Raw genomic sequence first — 22,091 nt, forward strand, 5'->3', positions numbered from 1 at the left:
TACACTGGATGTTCTTGCAGGAGCTGTGTCTGTGCGCAGAAATAATTTTCTTAATTAAGGTTTTGCACTATTAAAACTAAATACCGACACCTCCTTTTTGGATATAAAACCTGTTCTGAAATAGCATAGAATGGTTTGGGTTGGAAGGGACCTTAAAACTTAACTCATTCCAACCCCCTGCCATGGGCAGGAGCACCTTCCACTAGATCACGTTTATCCAAGTCCCATCCAACCTGGCCTTGATGTTACAGTCCATAATTTTCTAAAGGAATGTGCATTTCTTTTATTTCTTCAGATGGTGGAAGAAAATAATTACCTGATGTCCAGTCACCTGGAGTTGTAAAGGTGCATCCAGCTGTGCATTCTGTTTGGCCATAGCCTTCATAAACCTGACAAAGAGACAGGTATCTTTAAAAGATCCTGAAAGATTTCGCTATTACAAACTGAAATCCCAAGCACTGCCCCCTGTTGCTCAGTCCTGTGAGCTGAGCTTGCAGCTGCAGTGTGTGGGTGCCCATTTGCCATGGGACGTCCCTGGCTTCTACTGTGTACAAAATTCCATTTACATAACTAGGAAAGACCATGGCTCTATGTTGTTGAAAATGGGGAGATGATGAGTTGAGCACTTAGCCTGTGATTCAGGACCTATGCTACACTATGAAAGGAACTTATTAGTGGGGAAAAAAGTATTTTTGTGGGACTTTTTGTTTCCTGACTAATTTTAGGCTCTCAAATGAGACCTTTCAGTTGCCCTGGACTTATTCTCACAGAGAAATTATGCAGTGGACATCTCAAGTGGGTTAGGCTGACATCTGAGGATTAGCTCTCTCCATTTATATACAGAATAAAACTCATGTAACAAAGTTCCCAGCACTTGCACACATTTAATTGCACATACTCATTTGGGTGGGTGGGATGAGCCTGTGGGGTTTTTCTGGGCAAGTGAAAACATCTCTTGGCTGTTACTGCCATCCCAGGGCTGTTCCCACCCCACTGAGCTCTGGGTGTACCAGGACTTTGTGGCTGCCCCAAGCCCTGCTGCTCAGTCAGGGACAGGGATACCAGCCCTGCTGGTACAGCTGTCCTAAATGCAGTTCTGAGGATCTAACCCATCTCCTTTCTTAAATACCACGTGTGCTCTTGCTAGCAGTGGGTGAAGATCCCTGAAGAGCCACACAAACCCACCTGGCATCCGAGGGCGGCGCGGAGGAAGCCCAGGACAGTCGGGGACGCGGGGGCAGCGCCTGTCACTATCATGCGGACACACCCCCCAAGACTTGCCTGTTTGGCAGCAGGAGGAAACAAAAGAAACCATCAGAAGCTACTGCAGATGGCAAAACCACGAGCTTGCACAAAATGCTCTCTCTAGGACAGGATTTCCTGCCCATGGCATGGGGTCAGAATTAGATGAACTTCAAGGAGTCTTCAAACCCAGCCATTTTGTGGTTCTGTGATATGGCAGTGTATGGAAATATGAACTAGCTCTGAAGCTTTCCTGAGGGATAAAACCCCATTCAGTGTACAGACACAGGAGTGCTCATGTCCCTGGCAGGACAAGCTGCTCAGCCTGGGCTCCTGCAACTGCTGTGCCTGGGCAGGCTGCAGACCTGGTTCTGGGAACTGCTGGGAAAAACAGACTCTTTCCCATCCAGTCTTCTTTGCTTATTTACACCTCACCAGTTTTAATGAATTGCCTCCCAAGCCCTCCAAAATAATGTTGTCCCTTTTTTAAGGCAGATGACCTTCAAATATTTCTGGAGGGTATTACATCAATTCCTGTGTCCTATTTCACTTCTTTCTCCTCCCCCTTCATTTCCTCTTCTTTATTCTAGAAGTAAAAAAGAAAACCCAGCACAAAAGAAAACAACTGCTGACTGAGTCTGCCCGTCTCGCCAGCCCTTGCATCAATATGCAGCCTGGCTCACTCCTGGCTGGGTGAGCTCTGCTATCTTTGCACACTGAGGACAACTAATCCACAGACCACAAGTACAGTCAGTTTCTTTAGTTAAAAATAAAGTGGCATGTCTCCAAATAAGTCATCCGATTAAAAAAATGAAGTAATTAGAGCCTCCTGGAGTAGTACAGAGCCCAGAAAAACTGGTTTAAAGCAAATTTAATCTTTTTTTACTGAGATGTTTGGGAAGCAGAAGGGCATTCTGATTTCTTTCATCATGGTTGCTAAACCATGATTCATGTGTACATTTTTCTTTACAACCTTATTATTTTCCTAGGAAGAAACGTGGGTTTGAATATACCCAATTGCAACCCAACCTTAAATCCAATCCTATTTGTTGAGATTTTGCAGAAAACTTTGGAGCAGCATCTCTTTGATCAGTGACCTCCTTTTCATGATCAGCTTTCTGAATTTCATCCCTAGATACCTTTCCTCCCCTGCAGGAGTACTGTTTCTGTGTGAGAGTTGCAAAATTTTTTTGGCACTATTCCATAAATTAGTGATTTCTTGGTGCTGCTGAAGAGCTTGTGTTTCTCCATTTCCTTCTGGAAAGTTATCCCTGGGAGCACTGAAATTTTGACATTATGTGTGGTGTTGAAAAAAAATAAAAATAAATATGGCAAAACTTCACAGAGCAACAAACTGCACTCAGTTCCCTTCTTCCATTCCATCTCCAGTCTGTTGTTCCCTAGTGAGTAGTGATTGCCCAGTTCACCATCAGGCAAGTGGACTACACTGTCTTTAAGGAACCATAGAATCATAGAATTATTAAGGCTGGAAAAGACCTCTAAGATCATCAAGTCCTGCCATCAACCCAGCACACCAGCACCATCTTCACCACTAAACCATGTCCTCAAATGCCACATCCACCCCTTTTTTTAACACTTCCATCACTTCCCTGGGCAGTCTTTTCCAATGTTTGACAACCCTATCCATAAAGAAATTTTTCCTACTGTCTGAAACTCCCTTGTCAGAAAACCAGTCACTGCTAGAAGAAACAAGAGTTCTTTGACTCCAGAGTCACTTCTTGAATCACTTACCTGTATTTTATTAAAGAAAAGTTTATCCCACAAACTGTCATTTCTAATGATGCCATTTCGAACTTCGGCCTTTTTCCGTCTCGCCGCAAATTCCAGGATCCAGCGCTTGAGGGATGTGTCAGCCTGGCTGAAGATCTGCAGGAGCACAGGATGGCAAATGAGGTGTCACAGAGGAGAGGGAGCACATCAACACCTGTTCTCCCCATGGCATCCACACAGCCAGGGGGTACAGTTACATTGCTGCACAGGTAAACAAGGCTACACTGGGGTTTGTTAGTGGGGAAAAGGGGATGATGTGTTTCACTCTTATTGCAAACATGGTTCCTTTGGGGGGAAAAGACAGGATGGTGGTGCAGGCTTCGACTAGATTGACAGGGCTGCTCTTAATGTGTCATTTCTGTGATAGGGTTCTGTGAAGTTCATGCAACCTGAGCAACAGGGAATGAGCAACATGAACACGTGTCAGCGGTGGCTGATGTGGTGATGGGGGCTGCATTTACCTGAGCTTAATCAGGCACCAGCACAAACTCCACCTCAACAAATGAGAAACCCCCGGTGCCTGTCCCCTTAATAAAGCACAGAAGCCCTGACCTTTGGGAAAAATTACATCAGTAACTTGTGCTTAAGCTTGTCTTTAGCAGGTAAGTCTTCTGAGGAATAAATATTCCAAGCTAGTCAAACAGATTTAACGTGATGACCAGACGTGCCTGTCTTAAATACCCTGCAATACCTTTACCTTAGCTTTAAAGATTTCTAAATCCAAAAGCCACTATCACATTTACACTGCCTAAATCCTCAAATGCTTTTTGAAATGTCTGATTTCCAGTTGTTGTTGCCACCAGAAAAAGAGATTTGAGTTTCAAATCTGGTTGAAGGGCACAAAAAGTCCTTGTGCAGCCAGGTTTGACTGATGTTTCTGTGATGAAAAAAATCCTGTATCTCTAGAAACATCACTGGTAATCTCAGTGAGAACAGGGTAGGAGGCTAATATAGAGACATTTCATATTCATATGTGATAGCTGTGTCTGGAGTCTGTGTAAGTCATAATGCAGACTTACACACTGAAGGAGCTGTATCCATTACACAGGGTGAGAATGTGTCTGCACCAGGGCAGAAACCGTGTCATCTGCTTGAGAAATCCCCATGACTAACAGAATTCTTCCACATGAGTAGTAAAGGGACATAAACTCCATTGCTCCAAAAGAGTAAAATCAAAATCCAGCTCACCTTGTCATACATTCTGTTCAGCAGGCGTGGCACCACAGGGAAGATGGTTGGCCGCAGTGCCTTCATGTCATCAGACAGGAGGCGAATGTCGCCTTGGAAGAAGCCAATTCGCCCTCCGTGGCAGTACACCACAGACTGGTGGGGAGAAAGAGGAACACATGTAACCCCTTGGCTTTCAATTCCCAAAGCAAAGCATTTCTCCCAAGCACATAAGCTCCTTTTCTGAATTTCTACTCTGCAATATGGCAAAAATGGGACTTTGGAAATACAATAAAGTAACAATAAATTTTGCGCCGAATAGAAATATCCAAATAGTTCTGGGTGTTTTTCAGTACAAGCAATTCAGCATCTGCCAAATGTACCACTTGTTCTGGAAGAACAAGGAATCAAAATTTTCAGAAGGGATTTCCCTTGGTCCCCTGCATATGGGGATGGAGAAGTCCCAGTTAGGGTCAGAGTCTGGATCAGAACTTTCCTAAAGACCAGCCCACCCATAGCAGCTCACAGCACAAGGATCTATCATCAATACAGAAATGCAAAGTAAGAAATATCATAAAACATGGAGCAGCAGCCAATTTTTAGATGTTAATACTTTAGTTTTGTTTAAATACAACAATATAAACTACGTTAGCAATTCAGTGCCTGTTCCTGTATCCCAGAAATAGAAGCCCACTTCATGAAGGGTGCTTGACTTATATGGAAACTACAAATCCAGAAGCCTTGTACTTGAAAACAAAGCAGGATGTTTTCCTCATCACCAGAATGGAGCTCAATATGTGAGATGGGGCAGAGGGGCTGCTGGCCATGAGCCAGCTGGTAGCTGGTTACTGGTAACCAGTAACCCTGCCAAGGAGCCATCACAGACTGGGTCAGTCTGGCATTTTATCACTGAAGAACATTTGGAGACCAGCACTTCTCCAATGGTTTTACAGTGCAGGGAGGAGAAAGTGTCCTCAGCAAGTGCCTGTGATGCCAGAGCTGAGCCCAGCCTTCCTGAGTAGACTGAAAACTTCAGCTCCCTTTTGTGGGCTTGTCTTCCCCAAATAACTAAATAAGTTGAAAATTCCTTAAGAGACATCCATGTCTTTTGTGCCGCTCCTAAAAATCTGCAGTTCTAACCAAATTGCTCTCACTGCTCTGTCAGGCAGTTAGAGACTGTCTCCATCAGCTGAAACCACAGGAATTTTACACATGTGATGCGGGTTTAATGAAAATCACACTGCTGAATCTGTGCTTTACACTGCACACGAATTTAAAAAAAAGTAACCAGTGTGCTCGTTGGGAATTTAAAATAACAACTAGAAATATTTAGCTTTAAAGAATGTATCTGTATGATTTTCATTGTAAATTCCAGGCATAAATATTGTTGGCTAAAACTAGGGATGCTGATGCAGTGCTTGCTGTTCAAAATGCTTTTGAAAATTACTTTTTAGCCCTTTTGAAAACATCTTTCTATTAAGTTGTTTCAGATGGGAGGATAAACCTCCTTTGGAGGCTGTCCCTTTCAGTACAGCAACATCCTGTGAAATGAAAGCATTTTCAATGTTTCTAGTTTCTTTCTGCCCACCCATCAGATGAAGTTTGAATAATTATATTCTTGTTTGCCTGAACAGTGCTGGCACACTGACCAACTTGTCTTGCAGGTGGAGAAAGGCTGGGCTGTAATTCTCTAAATCTTTCATGGGCTTTTACTTCCAATTTGTGAGAGTTTTAACAGGGAAAAATATATTATTTCTGGCACTGATGTTACTAAGAAGTGGGAGGTTTATACTCAGATGCTTGTGTGACTCAGACAGTGTGCTTTCAGCCTGAAACAGGCCTCCCTGAGAAAGTACAGAGCTGCAACTGGCTCCACATCCAATCTTCACAGACTGGATCAATTTTAAGTTTGCAGCTTCTCAGGCCAGGAGATGTGATGTGGCTGTCTCACCTGGCTTGCCTAACTCACAAGTTGCAGCACAAGTCATCACCTTTCTTTTCTTTCCCAAAGAGACAAGGAGTCAGTCTGTAGGCTGGCAAGAGCTTGGATCTGCCATAATTCCCTGGGAACACAAGCTCCGGTGAATGGCCACCACATGCTGCCCTGCCAGGAGGATCATGTGTCTCACCCTCATCTCAGTTTCCTCTTTTTCAGTGTCTGCCGGGTTGGGAGGTTTTTTTGCAGATCACGTTATTTATACAATAAAATCATTTTAGCTGATGTAGAAAATGGCATTAAATTATCTTGACTCACATGACACCTCATCCTAGTGCTTTGAAAAGCTGTCCCACAAGTTGCTCATGTAGCAGTAATGAGCCATGAGTTTGGCTCATTGCTGAAGAGCTGTTTTTCAATCCCTGAGCCAGGTGTAAGGTAGAGAACTTGGGAAACTCTCCTGGCCTCGCTCTGGACCCACAGCCATGTCACAGACCATGGCTCTGGTGTTATGCACATGGCACTTCTGGAGTACAAGCCTTTTTAGTGCTACAAAATATCGCTGGTTATTTAGTATTTTATTCATTTTATTTTATTTTTTGTTGCTGGTGTGGAAAAAAGATTATTTCCACTGACACCATGACCTTACCTGTACCATTCTCTCAAACATGTGTGCTAAAGGCAAATAGGAAATGTGTACATCCTCACAAGTAGGAGACCACTGACTCTGGAAGAAAACACAAGGAGCCCCACGAGGCCTCGTCAGTTCAGGCAGGTTTCTTACCTGTATAACTCTTTCAAACATGTGAGCCAGAGGCAGGAAGGAGATGAGCACATCGTCCTGTCTCGGAAAGATCACTTTCTGCAGGTGAAGGGCATGGGAGACAGAAAGGAAAGAAACACTGACAGGAAGACAACAAGAAAGTCATAAAATAATAAAAAGAAAAATGGCACCAGAGGAGCAAAAGGGTAAAGATTGTCAAGAGAGGAGGGAGCGGCGGACACAGGGAAGCGTTAAAGCCACAGCATCATGGAGCTCAGTTAGCAGGAGGAGTAAAGAGCACGGAGATGTACACACAGGGCAATGGAGAGGGCTCTCCTTGGCAGAAGGCAGGTTGTACCCACGCAGCTCTCGCTGGGAATGGAGGCTCACCCTGATGGAGAATCCCATTTTTATTCACTGCTTTCTACCAGGAGGCGCCGAGACCCTGACCTGTGCTCTCAGCTGTGTGCAGGCAGCAGGATCCTGGTGCAAACCTGCAGGAGCCCCAGGATCCCAGTGCTAACCTGCAGGAGCCCCCTGGACACCAGCAGGGCTCTGCAGGAGCAGCACTTTCCCACATTGCATACAGCCCATTCAGGAATCACAGGGTTACTAGAATCAAAAGTAGCCATTTTTTTCCCTTTTCCTTGGGTTAATCATTGGTTTGAATCAATGTGTTGTAAAACTAATGATTTAATCTTAGGCTTCAAGAACTAATTATTTCTGTTAGTGTTTCTTGTCATTTTAAGTGATTAAAATATGATTTTAAGGGCATTATGTCTGTCCCACAGACAGGGGGAAAAAGGGAAGAAAAGTGGCCAAAATCTTGATTTTGCAAAGTTTTTAACTCTCTCTTGAAGGCTGGACTAAACAAAGGACCCAAGAGCCTTACCTAACCTATTCCCCAAAAGAAAATAACCTTTCTACCTGCATTTCCTGCGGTACAGCTAGCTGTAACATTATGGATTAGAAAAACCAAAAGGTTGACTACCCAATAATTTGCATCAAGGCCAGTAGTTAATGGAAAATGGGTATAAAAATCTATCAGCTCATGGTATTAACAGTTTATACCCACTTGCACGTCCACTGCTCAGAAGGAATCAATAGCCCATGACCTGGGACACAGGAGTTGATCCCTCAGGGGATATTTTATTGAAGTTAAATCTGCACTGGTCAGATTTGGGTATGGCCTCCCAACCATCACCTACCAAAGCCAAACATCATTGGCCACGTGGGTGTTCTCAGCATCCCATTTCATATTATTGTGTCTGTCAGTCTGAATGAAGCCATTAGGGCCTTCAGATCTATTTATACATTATTTCAATTTGACTTCATTTCTGCAAGCATAGTAATGCAAAACCTTTAATATCAGCCAGGTTTGGGGTTTTTATTACTGCCGTAAGAGCCCAGACAACATAATCTGGTTTTAAATCAGACCAAAATTATGCCATTGAATAGCATTTCACAGTTGGCACAGTTGTCCAGTTAAATGTAAAAATGCAAACAGTTTCTTGGTATTTGAGAACAACCTTATAATAAAACTCTGGACTCACTTAAAAATATGTTCGGTTTGTAAAAATCACTGAACTAAGCAAAACTGCCACAAGAACTTGTAAACAACAAACCCACAGAACTTCTCACTTTATTTCTTTAATTTATACTACTTCCAAGTGTTTCATGCTTTACTCTATTTCATTACTGTAGTCAGACATTACCCAAATCTTGTGGATCAGCTACAGGCATTTCCCCATTGCCAGCAATGCTCTGGTGACTGGAGGTAACAAATTTACAATCACACCAGACTTGGGTCTCAGTCTGATACCTTTGAGATTAATTAGGGTCCCACTCCATCAGCAAACACTAAATCCCTTTTTATGGACCAGGTCTGGAAGATGCCAAGTTCCCTCAGCTCTAAATTAGTGCTCTTCCAAAATAAATTCCTGCCCTTAGAAGCTCAGGCCTCTCCACACCTCAGCTTTCATTTGCCCCTCTTGCTGCCACTGAAGCTCCATGCAGAGGAGCCCTCCCTGGCATTTTGTCCTGCACACTGTGGAGGCACAGTCCTGCAAACATTGGAACACGTGAGTTCTGTGGGATTTCTTACATCACATGGCTGAGTTTCTTTACACCAGTGCTCCGGAAATCTCAGAAAATTCCAGGATTAAAGTAATAAACTTCAGTAATTTCAACATCAACAATAAGATCAGTAATGGGTATGAGCTAACCAATTGTCCATCCTATGTGCATGTAGCTACTTTACAGAATTGCCTGTTCACTACCAGAAATTAGATTATTTAGATTTGTTTTATATAAGACGTATAAAATCCTTACTATGTCATGGTCAACTGATTTTGCTTCCTATATTGTTTCTAAATATGAGTTTACATGTTGTATGAAATATATTATAAAGGCACTTGGCCAGCACTAGGCTGTGCTCTATTAGAAATATATATAACAAAAACTGAGATATTCTGGAATATCAATGAAATTAACCATTAACCATTCTTGTAAAAAATCATGTATGTTCTTCTATATATATGTTTATACACACACACTTTGTATGCAGAGAGGTTTCAAATAAATAGCGGCATTTTTGGGCACGATGGGACACACAGAGCACAAGAGGAGCTTGAACTCCTCTTCAAGCACCAGTTGCAACTGTATAGGGCTTGTGTGCTCTCCTAATTCTTCAAAAAGAGTTAATGAACTGATTTACAGAAGTCAGCATTGTTTCTCAGAAGCCCTTAGTGCCCACAGAGCCTGGGAGCCAGAGCTGCAAAGAGGATTTAATGCCCTTCACTACTGTAGATTCAGCCTTGCTCCATTCCCATGGATTTGGCCCTCTGAGCAGGAAAAATATCTTTTATCTGCAAGAGCATACTTCCAGCCCATGCAGGGCCACAGCTTAACCCACACACTCTGCACATGGCAATGTTTTCTAGCTCAGGGTAATCACCTCCGTCACTTTCAAAAAGCCTGAAAAATCCGCCACCACGTTTCCATGGGTCAGCATAGCACCTTTGGGATTTCCTGAAAGGAAACAGAGAGGGAGTTTAAAAGATAAGCCAGAAGGTAACTTTCAAAAACTGAACAAAAAAACCAAAACAAGAAATGGTTAAAATATTATGTTCACTTCTTCAATTTTAAAACATATGTAATTTTCACCATAATTTCTGTGCACTAATATGCACCAAAAACACTTACTGCAATACTCAAAATTTAATAAAATGATACTGCAAACAGAAATATTTCTCTTGGAGACTCTGGAAAACCGGTCCCAGCAGAAATAGCCTAACTGCAATTTCTGAGTGCTCAGATGGAGCCACTCAATGAGCACAGACACCAGACTTGGCTGGCTGTTCCAGCCTCTCTTGGGAGGATTTATTGCATCCAGATTTTGACTAAGAACGCTCTTGAACACCAAGAAACACTGTTTAAAAGGCTGTTATATTCCTACTTAGCCAGTACTCTGGATAACATGAGAAATGCAGAGAGCAGTGCAGGTAAAAATTAAGATACAAGAAAACCCTTTGAAACTACAATTAAGGGAAGTCATGAATAGTATCAGCAGCAGAGGTGTCTTGAAGACAGCCCTAAATTCATCAGAGAGCCAGCAGAGCCCCTGTGTTGTGTTCCAGATGTGGGCACTGCCCCTGCAGCATTTCATTCACCACCAGCAGGCACCTCAGCACCAACAATATTTGCCTTTTTACACTCCTTTTACACCGTGGTCAGTTGACCATGGTACACCTCTTGCATTTCATATCTTTTGGACACAAAACCAGAGTGTTTGTTAAGCAGCAAATACACAGGCTGGAACCTCCATGTTCACAACAAAGTGGCATGGAGGGCTCTGCACATCCTCCTATCACAGCACTGTCCCTTTTCATCACCCTCCAAGGCTTTACTTGTGAAAATAAGGTGTAGCTCAGCTCAAATAAAGATTATGGGGCCAGCCTCTTTCCCTCCAACATGTTTTTAAGCAGATTGTTTTAATTCCATCACACCACTGCCACGTAGTTCCTGCTGCTCTGTGTGAAGGCAGATCAGGGGAGCTTTACCTGCAGGTGCCCAGTGTGCCCCCAGTACAATGGGCACGAGCAGCCTGGCAAAGCTCCTTCAGTTAATGTAACAAAATGGTAAACCAGCCAGAACTTCATTCTGCCTTCCTCAGATGAGGAAGAGACTGTGGTGCTCTGTGAATATGTTTCAGCACAGGAAAGTATGTTTAATCCTCTCATTTTGTGTTGCTAGTAGCCCTCCAGTGTGGGCATGGGCACACAGCACTGAGCCCTTTGCCCTGACCACCACCATCAGTCCTACTCAACCTCACAAATAATTAAAGGCAGGCAAAAACAGCAGTAGCAATTGTTGCATACATTTATTGCAATAGAGCAGGATATTTTTAACACAATATATTATACTGAAAATCCCTATTTGCTGCTCCAAGTGCCTTGAGTAATTCAGTCCCCAACACTTGCAGATGAAGACGGTGCACAGGAGGCTGGTTTGGTCCCATCTGAAGCTCAGGGGTGAAGCTGACAGCTCTGCCAGCCATGGCTGCTCCCATGCTAACGTGTTGAACCAGCAGGCTCACAGGTGCCAAACCAGCCTGCAGGTTATTTTCACAGCTGGGTGCATGCATAGATCCAGGCTGCAAGAACCATCCATGGTGCCAGTTGTGCATACACACACAACTCAGAAATCACTTGTGTTATGGAGCTGTGTCCAGCCAAGCACTGGTGCTCAGCCCCTGCAGTCCTAGAAGCAGCTGTGCTCCTGCAGCATCGCAGTGGAGAGGATGTGCTCAGTACTGGTTTGGAAACTCAAAACTGTGCCCTCTGGCACACATCTGGTCCCTGCACCTTGACAAAACTCTTCAGATTTTTTTGGAGGATTTCAAGTGTTCAGTGCCAGTCTGGGTGGGGCTTGGAGCAAACAGGTCAAGATGAAAGTGTCCCTTCTGTGGCTGGGAATTGGAACTTGACGTGCTTTGAAGGTCTCTTCCAAGCCAAACTATTCCATGATTCTATGAGATTTTTCAGATGTTTGACTCATTTACTCACTCCACCTCTGACTTGAATGCAGATCCAGTATCTCTGCCATGCCTAGAAGCAGTGTTAACATCCGGACTCCTTCCTCTGCATCCCTCTTCTCACACAGGCTCAACACCCTGGACAGGCTGCAGTGATGATGGTGTCTAAGCAGAGCAGCAGTGATGGAGCCAGGAGAGCTCCATCAGGAGAAAGCCAGAACAAACCATGATGTTATGGGACAGCTGCAGCTTTTTGGGCTGGGGAACTCCTGAAAGTTTCAATCTTCCTTAGTAGTTCTAAGAGTTAATCTAGCAAAAATAGGTGCCCCTTTCTATGAGCCCTTTCCCAGAATTACCACTTTGAGAGAAGAGGGTTGGCAGGGATGCTGCTTTTCTATTTTAAAAAATCAATGCCATTTCTGTAACACTGTTCTTGTTTGAATTTCCTCACAAAGACAGGCCCAGCGAGTGTCCTGTTACAGAATGGACACCTTGCAATCCATTAATAACCCAGGAATGCCAAGTCCTTCTTATCTTGGTGCCAGGCTTGTTTGACAGTTCTTATAAGCAACAGCAGAACCTTTAAAAGAATAGAAGAACCTTTTCCACATCACCAAAAGGGTCTTTCAAGTGCTCCAGCACAAATTTGATGGTGTGATCCATCAGTGTTCTGGGATACAAGCACTTTCCTCCCCTGGGGAGCTCTGGCAAAAAGGCACATGCACTGCCAGGCTGGTAAAAACCACTGGGAAGCAATTTTTATCCACCTGGATCAGTGGATCCTTGAGGGAATGACAGTTGATTGATTTCTCTGGAGTAGCCAACTTGAAAAATTGTATCCTGACAGTTGGGGGATATCTATGTATCTTTGGCCCATTTCCAAGTGCTGATGGCTTCTTGGCACAACCATGGAAGTTGGTCTTGTTATCCAAGATCAGCAGCCTCAGCCTGTCCTATCAAAGAAAAGCAAGTGTTAAAGCCTGCTCCTGGGGAATTCTTTCCAATTCTACAATTTTCAGGTGACAAATTCTACAGCAGAGATCTTGGTTCACATAATACAAAAATATTTAAAGCCCTTTGGAACTAGAAAAGCCCTGGAGAACATATCCTTTGGAAGAAAATTCTACATTTAGTCACTAAAAATTACATGGGCGACATAAAACTCTTACATCAAAGCATAATGTAGAAAACAGACCAGAGTGTTGATGCAACCTCTGGAAAAGGCTGAGAGAGATGTGCAAGGTCCTGCAGCAGCAGAGGATTTGCCTCATGCATCACAAATCATTGTTATGAAACGGTTCAGTTTGAGATGATTTGCAAAATTGGAAATTTTTGGTTTGGATGGGAGAAGGGAAATTAACTTCCTGGTTGTCCTATTTCTGTAACTCTGGGCATGTTTCTAAGAAAAGCACAAAATCGGAAACTAGCCCATGACTGCATCTGCAAATAAAAAAGAAAATCAAAAGAAACCTTTTCTATGCAGAATTTCTTATTTAGAAATAAAAATGTCAACAATAATGTGACTTGAAAAATAATTGCTCTGCACTTGAACATACACAGAAGCACACTGTGCCCTGCTGTATCCACAGCATGGCTCCTTCCATTTCCACTGCTCCCATTTGTGCCCAGCCACTTTGCACTCACTTTGTACATGGCTGTGATGTTCATGTCCAGCACTGAGGTCAGTCTTTCCCATTTAGGAATTCCCAGTGCTGGAACAGAGCAGAGTCACAGGCTCCTTTCCCTCAGTGCTCTCCCTGGGCAGGCTGAAGTGCAGATCTCAGAACTAAGGACTACACGCGAAGGTAAAATACCCAAACCCCTTTAATACATCTTGAGCTTCTACTTGGAGCTGATAAAGCAGTTGCCTACCTGCTGTGAAGCACAAGTCTCTTCTGGGAGGTGGAGGATGAAGGAGTTCCCTCGTGCTCAGCCTGACCCGCCATCTGAGGAGCACCAGCAGCTCCCAGCATCTTCTGCTGAGACCAAACTGAGGATGCTTTGGCGTAGGAACAAGCATTAGGCAATCCCAAGAGCACAGGTGGATCTGGAAGGACCACGTGGATGGACCTTCTCTGCAGGCAAGTGTAAAAGCAGTGTCCCAAGCAGTGATGCCTTGTGCATCTGCCCATACAGCTTTCAGGGAGAGGTTTCAGAGGCTGAGCTCTCAAGAGTAGGAAATTCCTGCAAGCTGATGAAGACCAGGGTCTGGAAAGAGGAGAAAGCACTGCCTCTGCTAAGAACAGGCAGGAAAATGATGCTGCTCCTCTCTCCAAGAAAAAGAGGCCAGCAGCACACGAGTGCCAGCACCATGGGCTGCCCAGGCTCATCCCAAACCCCTCCAGCACTTGGTGTCATGAGCAACACACAAGGAGAGGAGGTGACAAGGACCTTGGTGAGGCTGGAGACATCAATGTGCTTAGGATACAGAGAATGGAAAGCTGTGGAACCACATTTTAGGTTTTTTTGATTTTTTTTAAATATTTGCAAAAGATAAACACTAATCAGCCAAGTGCTTCACAACTACACAACAAAATAGGAAGCAGACACATGGGTGGATTTTCAGACAAGTGGAAAAACCTACTGGCAAAGTGTATGTTGGAGAATTCAATTGAAAAATAAATATATTGTTATTTTTAATTTGCAATCTACAGAAGTGTATATAAACCTATATATTCTTAAATATTAAAAATGCCTAGAAATATCATTGACATATCAGTATAACAGCAAGTTTGTATGTATTGAGGTTGGATTAATAATTAATTTCATAAGATATTCTAACATTTCTAGATTAAAATGCCTCTGTTACCTGTAGTGCCACTAGTAAAACAGACAATTGACAGATCTTCTGGTCGAGGAGGCTAGAAATACAAAAGCAGATTAAAAAAATCACATCAGTCAAATGCAGATGTGTCAGTGCTAGAGACTGTTGACATTGTAGAAACCTAAAGATCAAACCAATTATTTTTTGCTCTGACGTAAAAAAGCTATAATTCCCCTCAGCATATGTACCCAGGTTTCTTCAGCTGATGCAGACTCTATTCCTCCCTTTATGCCGTGCTCCAGCTGCACTAAGGGCATGCTTCAGTGTTTGTCTCACAGTTAGGTATTTTCCAACCCAACACCTACATCTGTAGACATGTGGGACAACTTGAGATAACTCATCAGTTTCCAGGTCAATTCTGGAAAGAACTCCATAACGGGGGACAAGATTCCAAAGGTGCTGATTGTTCCCATTTCCAGAAGCATCTCTGTATTCTCAGCACCACCCCATACGTGCACTATTTTGGGTCATGAATGATTAAATAAACAGCTTGAATATCAGAAGCTGCTCTTGAGAGTTTTGTATGAATATGAGCAGCCAGTGAAAAATATCAAAGCAATTTTCCCAAAATATCCCATAAAAATACTGCCAAGTAGTGTTTCTGAACTACAGTAACCCAGCAGAAAGTGAAGGGTACAAAGACATTCCCCCAGTGTCATCAGGGTAAGGTAGTGGAATTAACATTGGCATTCAATTACTGTCCCATTAACACGTTCATAGCAGGATGGGCTATGCCAATTAAGTGTTCCAGGTAGAGGGAATAAATGTGCAAATACTGTATATTGTTCCCTATGGGGGTGGTCAAGCCCTGGCACAGGCTGCTCAGAGAAGCTGTGGCTGTCCCATTCCTGAAAATGTTCAAGGCCAGATTGGAGAGGAGCAACCAAGCACCCGTGGAAGGTGTCCCTGCCCATGGCAGGGGGTTGGAACAAGAGCTTTAAGGTCTCTTCTGCTGCAGCTGTAAGTGGGAAAAGCAACAAGCCACCACTCACCACAGGCACATGTCGACTCTCACGGCCACAGTCCTGGAAGAGATGAAAGTAACAAAAGTGACTTCCACCTTAATTCCTGCAATGTAACCCATTTGCTAATAATCTGCAAACCACTAAGGGAGCGTGTGAGCTAAAGCAGACAAATTCCTAGCTGGCACTGAGGCCATCTTCATTATCCTGAGTTTCTTGCCTTAACTGCAGTGCCTTCCTTGGATTTCAAGTAGTGTTTGGGTTGGTTGAGCTGCATCCAGGGTGTTTCAAACAAGTGTGTGGCTGTAGGTTTACATGTAGTGTGGATGAGGGTCCATAGCAATGCAGAGTCCCCAGGCAGGTGCAAAGGAGAGCTGCTTTATTGCAAAACCAGGCCTTTTTAAGCAGTTAGCCTGTTATCAGTTACATAGTTTTAAAGCATAACACAATTTCAACCAACCACCATACACCACAATGTGAACACACCATAGTTATATAACTTGTTTTCCTACCCCTAATTCAGCTGAGTCTCTTTCCCACAGTCCTTTTCTACTTAGCCAAAGTAGCAGGCCTGAGCCATGGTTTTACATGGCCTTCCTTTTGTAAAGTTTTACTTATTGGTAACATTGTATGAGGCCAATGTCTCAAATAACATCCCCCTTCCCATGCTTAAATAGCAGCTGATAGCACACTTGAGGATAAAGAACTGAAACAGCTCTGCTATCAATAAGGAATAACACCAAGAGGCAAGTGCACCAAGCATCAGTATTATCAGCCACAAGCTGCTCTTTTGTGCTCTCCAGAGACTGAATCTGGCACACAATCCACACGTCCCTGTGCACTGTACTGTCCTTTCACAGATGTTACAAAAAATAGTAAAAGGGGACAGAGAGCAAACTCACCTCCACCTCCTGCATGGTCTGGATGCGAACCCCACAGCTCTTCCCTCTCTCTGCCAGCTCCTTCTCAAATGGGTCCATCAGGATGATAGACCTCAGGCCTGGTGTTTCTCTCCTCTCCACATGGTCAAGGAGGATCCTGGCTTTTTCAGGCTTGTCACAAATGACCGTGGAAATGTCAGCTGCAAGAAAAACAGCCAAACAAGCTGTTTGCAGTAAATCTTCTTCAATGCAAGACTAGTTCATAGCTAACACTGTATCAGTTCTGATAGTCACTCCAGACTACACCACAAATCCCAGCATACAACACATGCTTCTCTTGAAAAATGAGGAAAAAATGCAGTCTTAGCTAACCTAAGTCAATGTCAAAGCTTTAGCTGACATTTACGATTATTCTGGGAGTCAGTTCAAAATATTAAAATTGGCCCCCACATGGATTAAAAACTCTAGGAGGCAAAATATCAAGCAACACAGGAGTGGGCGGCCTTGGAGTAATTCCCACATCCAGAGCAGCCCTTATCCATGGCTATGCACAACTGGGCATGTGGAAAATGCAACAGAGGCAGCACAGGGACACACAGCTTCTCAGGAACCTCTCTAAGTGAATTCAAGACACTCAACAAGTATAATCACAATGCCCCATCCCTGGAAGTGTTCATGGCCAGGCTGGATGAGGCTTGGAGCAGCCTGGTATAATGTGCCACTGCCAATGAAGAGGAGTTGGAACCAGATGAGCTTTAAGGTCCCTTCCAACCCAAACCATTCTAGGATTCTATGATCATCTGTCTTTTAGAAGCAGAAAATTAACCATTCTGAGCAACAGAACTGAGAAGATCACATCAGTTTTGCTTTTACCTGTGTTGACAATGTACCGAATGGCTCCAGGCCCTAAGGTGTCATACAGGGGAACCACCACCATGGAATAGGTGTAGCAAGCCAGCTCAGAGATGATCCACTGAAGGAGAACATGGAAGCACAAAGGTGAGAAAGGGCCACGAGAGCAGATACAACTTGAGAACAAGCTGACAGGTCAGGAATATTATTAATACAATATCAAGTTGGGCATGAAATCTCACCTCTGGACGATTCTGAGCGAAGACGCCAATGAACTGCTTTGTGGATGGCTTGCAGCCCTGCTGCAAAAGGCCTGAACCCAGAGCTTCTGCTCTTTCAGCCACCTGGAATTTGGAGAGGAAAAAATACATTAAAAAAGAGGAATAGAAACAATACCAAATTAAGCCAAGACTTACAGGGAGGCTCTCTAATTATTGTATTTCCTATCTAAAAGTCCAACTTTTATGTTATCATGAACCACCATCAGCTGACTATCAGTTGATGAGGCTGGCAATGCCCCATGGCTCCAGGGTGCCTCAGTGCTGCCTTCAGGAGTGGGCTCATGGCATGGAGCCAGCCCCTGAAAGCTGACACACCCATGTAACACCTGGATGTGCCAGGGTGGGGACACCATGAAGCATCACACGGTGCATGAGCAACCCCCTGGTCTAATGTGCAGGCACCCCTTCTTGTGTTGGGCAGGGGAAGAGGATGCACAGTGGGTGTCACATGCAGCTCACCTCCTTGTAGGACAGCCACTGGTAGGGCTGCTTGGGCTTCCTGAACCCCAGGCAGGGGCCATTCTCTGAAAGACACAAGCAGAGACGATGAGTTATGGGGAGGCAGTGCCAGGAGTTAACGCACGGGGCCATGACGTGGGGGAGCCCTCCAGCAGTAAATCCAGTTAATGGGTTGGTTCTCATAGCAATCTCCAGCAAATTACTCACAGAAGTGCATCTGATGGGAGACAAGCTGCTAGGATCCCCCAAAAAGGCCCCAGTCCTCCCCACTGATAACAGCAGTTTGGCCCAAACAGCCTCATTAAAGACACTTCTCCAAAGGTCACATGAGCTTTAGTGTCTGATAAGGGCACTCATCCCACTACTTGCACTGCCTTTTGATTTAAAAAGGTAAAACTACTATATTTAGCCCAGCCTACTCTGGGGGAAGGTGTGTCATGCAGCAGTGCATGACCAGATGAAAATTTGGAAAATTTGAATAATTTGCTAATGGTATCTACTTGCAGGAATCTATTCCTCCGTGCACCTACTGAGTTCTTAATTTACCCCTGTCTTGTGGGGCAGAATATGTGCAGATCTTCTGGGGTTTATTATGGTACCAAAAATACCAATCTGAGCATGACATTGTCGCATCCAATGAGGCAGGGCACCGTAAACAGCAGACATGGAAATAGTTATGGTAGAGCAGGGAAGAGTCATCATGGCTCTTTGGAGCGGGAAGTGATGTCTCTCAGGTGTGTGAGGGCTCTGTGACAGTACTATGGAGCATAGGGTAAGAACATCTGCACGGCCTGGTCCCCACCTCTCCCAGATTCTGTTCCTAGGCCTCCTCACCACTGTGCTCTCACCAGAGATGCTGAATCCCCTCCTGAAGACCTCGTACATGGTCCTGGCGTCATCGTAGTAGTGCGTCAGCAGCTGCGGGCTGTCCCCGATCACCGAGCGGCGCGCCCCAGCCAGGCCCTGCGTGACAGGAGGTGACACAAGGTGACACAGCATCAGCACTGCTCAAGGGGTGGGAGATGGGGAAACCCCCAGCATAAAGCAGCACACTCCCCAAACGCCAGCAAGACCTCTGTGACCACCACCTGCCCCAAGAACCAACGGGATGTGAGGGGGGGGACATTGACCTCAGCACCTCGGGGACACAGAGAGAGAGCCCTCTGGTCACAGAGGAACACTTGACCCAGCTCATTGTCACTGAGATCACTGATATTTCCCTGGGGAATTTAATAAGGAATTATGGATCTGGAAGTAATGGAGTGGGACTGTGCTGGGGGAAGCAACTGCTCTGGGCTGCACAGGTCTCCAGGACTAGCACGATGGGCACTTCCACAAGGACATCCAGGTCAACATGAAGGACAGACTAAGGCAGAGGCCAGCCCCCAGTGCCATGAGCTCAGCAGAGGTGTTTTAGGAGTGGCCAACCAGGGTGAGAATGACAAAACCAGGACTGCACTGGCAGCCAGAAAAAAAGTCTAACTAAAGCCCTAATCACAGGGAAAAACTAATCTTGAAAAATGTAAATTCCTCCCACTTTTTTAAAAACCTGTTAGAATTAAGGACAATGATATCTTAGAGGGAACATCACAAAAGGCTTTAAAAATTCTCATCCAACTTTCAGATATTAAAATAAGTGGAGACAATGCTCAGAAATATTTGTTATTTAAAGCAGAGCCACAGCATTAAAGCCTTTTGCAAGGATAACAATTAGTAACTCCTCAGCTGCTAAGCATGGATTCAGGTTTACTTATTATTATTATTACCAAGTTTGCAGCAGCAAACTCAGCAATGGGCACACATGAAGAGTGCCAGGTGATCTGGTCTCATCAGCTATTGCCTTTCAGTTGTTTCTCCCATTCAATGACAGTGCCTCTAATTTTTGGCCATGAATGGTTGAGCAAAGCTAAGACCAAAGTTTTACTGAAAATCTAAGAGAATAACATGCTGTATTCTAGTTTACAGAAAAAGGTAAATTAAGGGGTGAAGTGATCCGTGGCACAGTGGATTACATGGTTGATTTCAGAATGAGGTTGGGGAACTACCAAAACAACAAAAACAAAAAAGCCTTACTGGTGTCCCCTGTGGACATAGATCTGTAGAAACAAGTCCAGAGGAGGCCATGAAGGTGATTAGAGGGATGGGACACCTACACTATGAGGAAATGCTGAGAGGGTTGGGGTTGTTCAGCCTGAAGAAGAGAAGGCTCTGGGGAGACCTTAATGAAGGGAGCCTACAAGAGAGCTGGAAAGGGACTTTTTACAAGGGAATATAGTGACAAAACAAGAGGTAGTGGCTTCACACTGAAATAAAGTGGGTTTAAATTAGATGCTAGAAATAAAATCTTTCTTGTGAGGATGGTGGGGCCCTGGCACAGGCTGCCCAGAGAAGCTGTGGCTGCCCCATCTCTGCAAGTGTTAAAGGCCAGGCTGGAGGGGGCTTGGAACAGCCTGGTCTAGTGCCCATGGCAGGAGGTTGGAATGAGATCATCTTTAAGGTCCCTTGCAACCCAATCTGTTCTATGACTTCCAGGCATGCACATCTTGGGGAATGCCAGCCGGGGTTGCCCTCACCTCGACTTCTTCCGACTGCATGCGCAGGTCGCAGGGCGGCTTCACAGCCCTGGGCCGGCTGGCGAACCAGTAGGCCACAACGGCGGCGAAGGCACCGATGCCCACCAGCGCCGTGGCCGGCAGGTTGCGGAAGAACTGGCTGAGGTCATCGAACTCGGGGAGCCGCAGGCTCCGCAGGATCTCCTGAGCCTGCATCTTCTCCACCAGCGAAACTGCAAACTCTGCAAGAGCCAGAAGGATGGGTCAGGTCGGGTGAGGTCAGGCTGTGGATGGGCAGAGGCAGCACAGGGCTCTGGGAAGAGGAGAATGTGCTTTGCCTCATCAGCCATTGCAGACATCCTGCTCTGCCAGTGGCCACCCTAACTGAGAAAAATAACATCTATGGAAGAGACAGAACAAAGGAGGAAGCATCCATAGCAGGGTGAGCAGGAGCAGACAGCTCACCCCCTAAGGACAGCCGAGTACCAGTATACAGGAGGTGATGCACTGCAGTTATCCGGAGTGAGAGATGCTGGGACAAGCTCTAGGATCCAGCTGGGACCCCTCTGGGCTGCCAGGAGCTCTCTCTGCCTTCCCTGAGCAGGACTGCACAGACAGTTGTGCTGGGCTCACGGAGTGGGAGCTGCTCCTGGGAAAGGCAAGGTCACGCTGTGGATCGGGCATTGACCTAGACTCTGACGCAGCAGATTACCTTGCTTTTCCCTTTTGCACAAACACAAACAGCCACCGGAGAGAAGGAGCCAAGCAGGTGGCTCACTGCTCCAGAGGGAGAGGTCAGGAGGTCCTCCAGGGACTCGTGTTTGGGTGTTGAGTACACAAGGAACGTTTTAAATAACTCCTGTTTACAGTGACAGCCCCGTATCAGCTCCTCACTGAGGAGTCCCCAGTATCGGCCAGCCCTCTGAGGAATGAGCCAAGCAGGTGCTGCCCAGGGGGAATCCAAACAGCTCATGTTTCCCACAGCTCTATTTACGACTTTGCAAGAGTCAAGGTCCTAAAAAGTTTTTCAGCCACATGAGCCCAGGCAGCCTTTTCCCTCTTGCCCTCTGGCCTTGCTCCAGCCTGTGGAGTTCCATGGCTTCACTTCCATGAGGAGGCCAGGACTTCCCACATAGCAGCAGCACTAACACAAACCTGCTTTCTTCCTCCTGGGAACAGTGTCTGGGCTGCACTATCCTGAAAGTCCTGAGGGTCAGGACTATCCTCTAGTAGCCTTCTCCTGCGTTTGTGCCAAGTGAGCACTGAGGCTGGCACAGGCCAGGTGATGAAGACAGGGGCAACCCTTGTACAAAGCTCTGGAGAAGGTTGGTAAGTTTGCAAAAGAA

The 22,091-nt window shown here is 45.1% G+C and overlaps 1 protein-coding gene across 7 annotated transcripts in view; it reads right to left on the reverse strand.

The window, feature by feature from the left end:
* ACSL6 (acyl-CoA synthetase long chain family member 6) overlaps positions 1-22,091 on the reverse strand; it is a 57,294-nt gene that overhangs the window by 9,794 nt on the left and 25,409 nt on the right. For 4 of the 7 annotated variants that reach the window (XM_064388164.1, XM_064388169.1, XM_064388168.1 and 1 more), the window contains exons 2-15: positions 20,767-20,987; positions 19,042-19,156; positions 18,194-18,258; positions 17,696-17,797; positions 17,475-17,574; positions 16,623-16,801; positions 15,751-15,783; positions 14,744-14,795; positions 9,856-9,929; positions 6,786-6,998; positions 4,222-4,356; positions 2,995-3,129; positions 1,186-1,281; positions 317-389 (exon numbers count right to left, since the gene is read on the reverse strand). In XM_064388164.1, coding sequence (XP_064244234.1) covers positions 317-389; positions 1,186-1,281; positions 2,995-3,129; positions 4,222-4,356; positions 6,786-6,998; positions 9,856-9,929; positions 14,744-14,795; positions 15,751-15,783; positions 16,623-16,801; positions 17,475-17,574; positions 17,696-17,797; positions 18,194-18,258; positions 19,042-19,156; positions 20,767-20,987 — 1,593 coding nt within the window. Of the gene's footprint in view, positions 1-316; positions 390-1,185; positions 1,282-2,994; positions 3,130-4,221; positions 4,357-6,785; positions 6,999-9,855; positions 9,930-14,743; positions 14,796-15,750; positions 15,784-16,622; positions 16,802-17,474; positions 17,575-17,695; positions 17,798-18,193; positions 18,259-19,041; positions 19,157-20,766; positions 20,989-22,091 lie in introns of all 7 variants that reach the window. The other 3 variants (XM_064388171.1, XM_064388170.1, XM_064388166.1) reach the window with 3 other exon arrangements.

The sequence above is a fragment of the Passer domesticus genome, chromosome 13 (assembly GCF_036417665.1).
Source record: "Passer domesticus isolate bPasDom1 chromosome 13, bPasDom1.hap1, whole genome shotgun sequence".
NCBI classification, from domain to species: Eukaryota; Metazoa; Chordata; class Aves; order Passeriformes; family Passeridae; genus Passer; species Passer domesticus.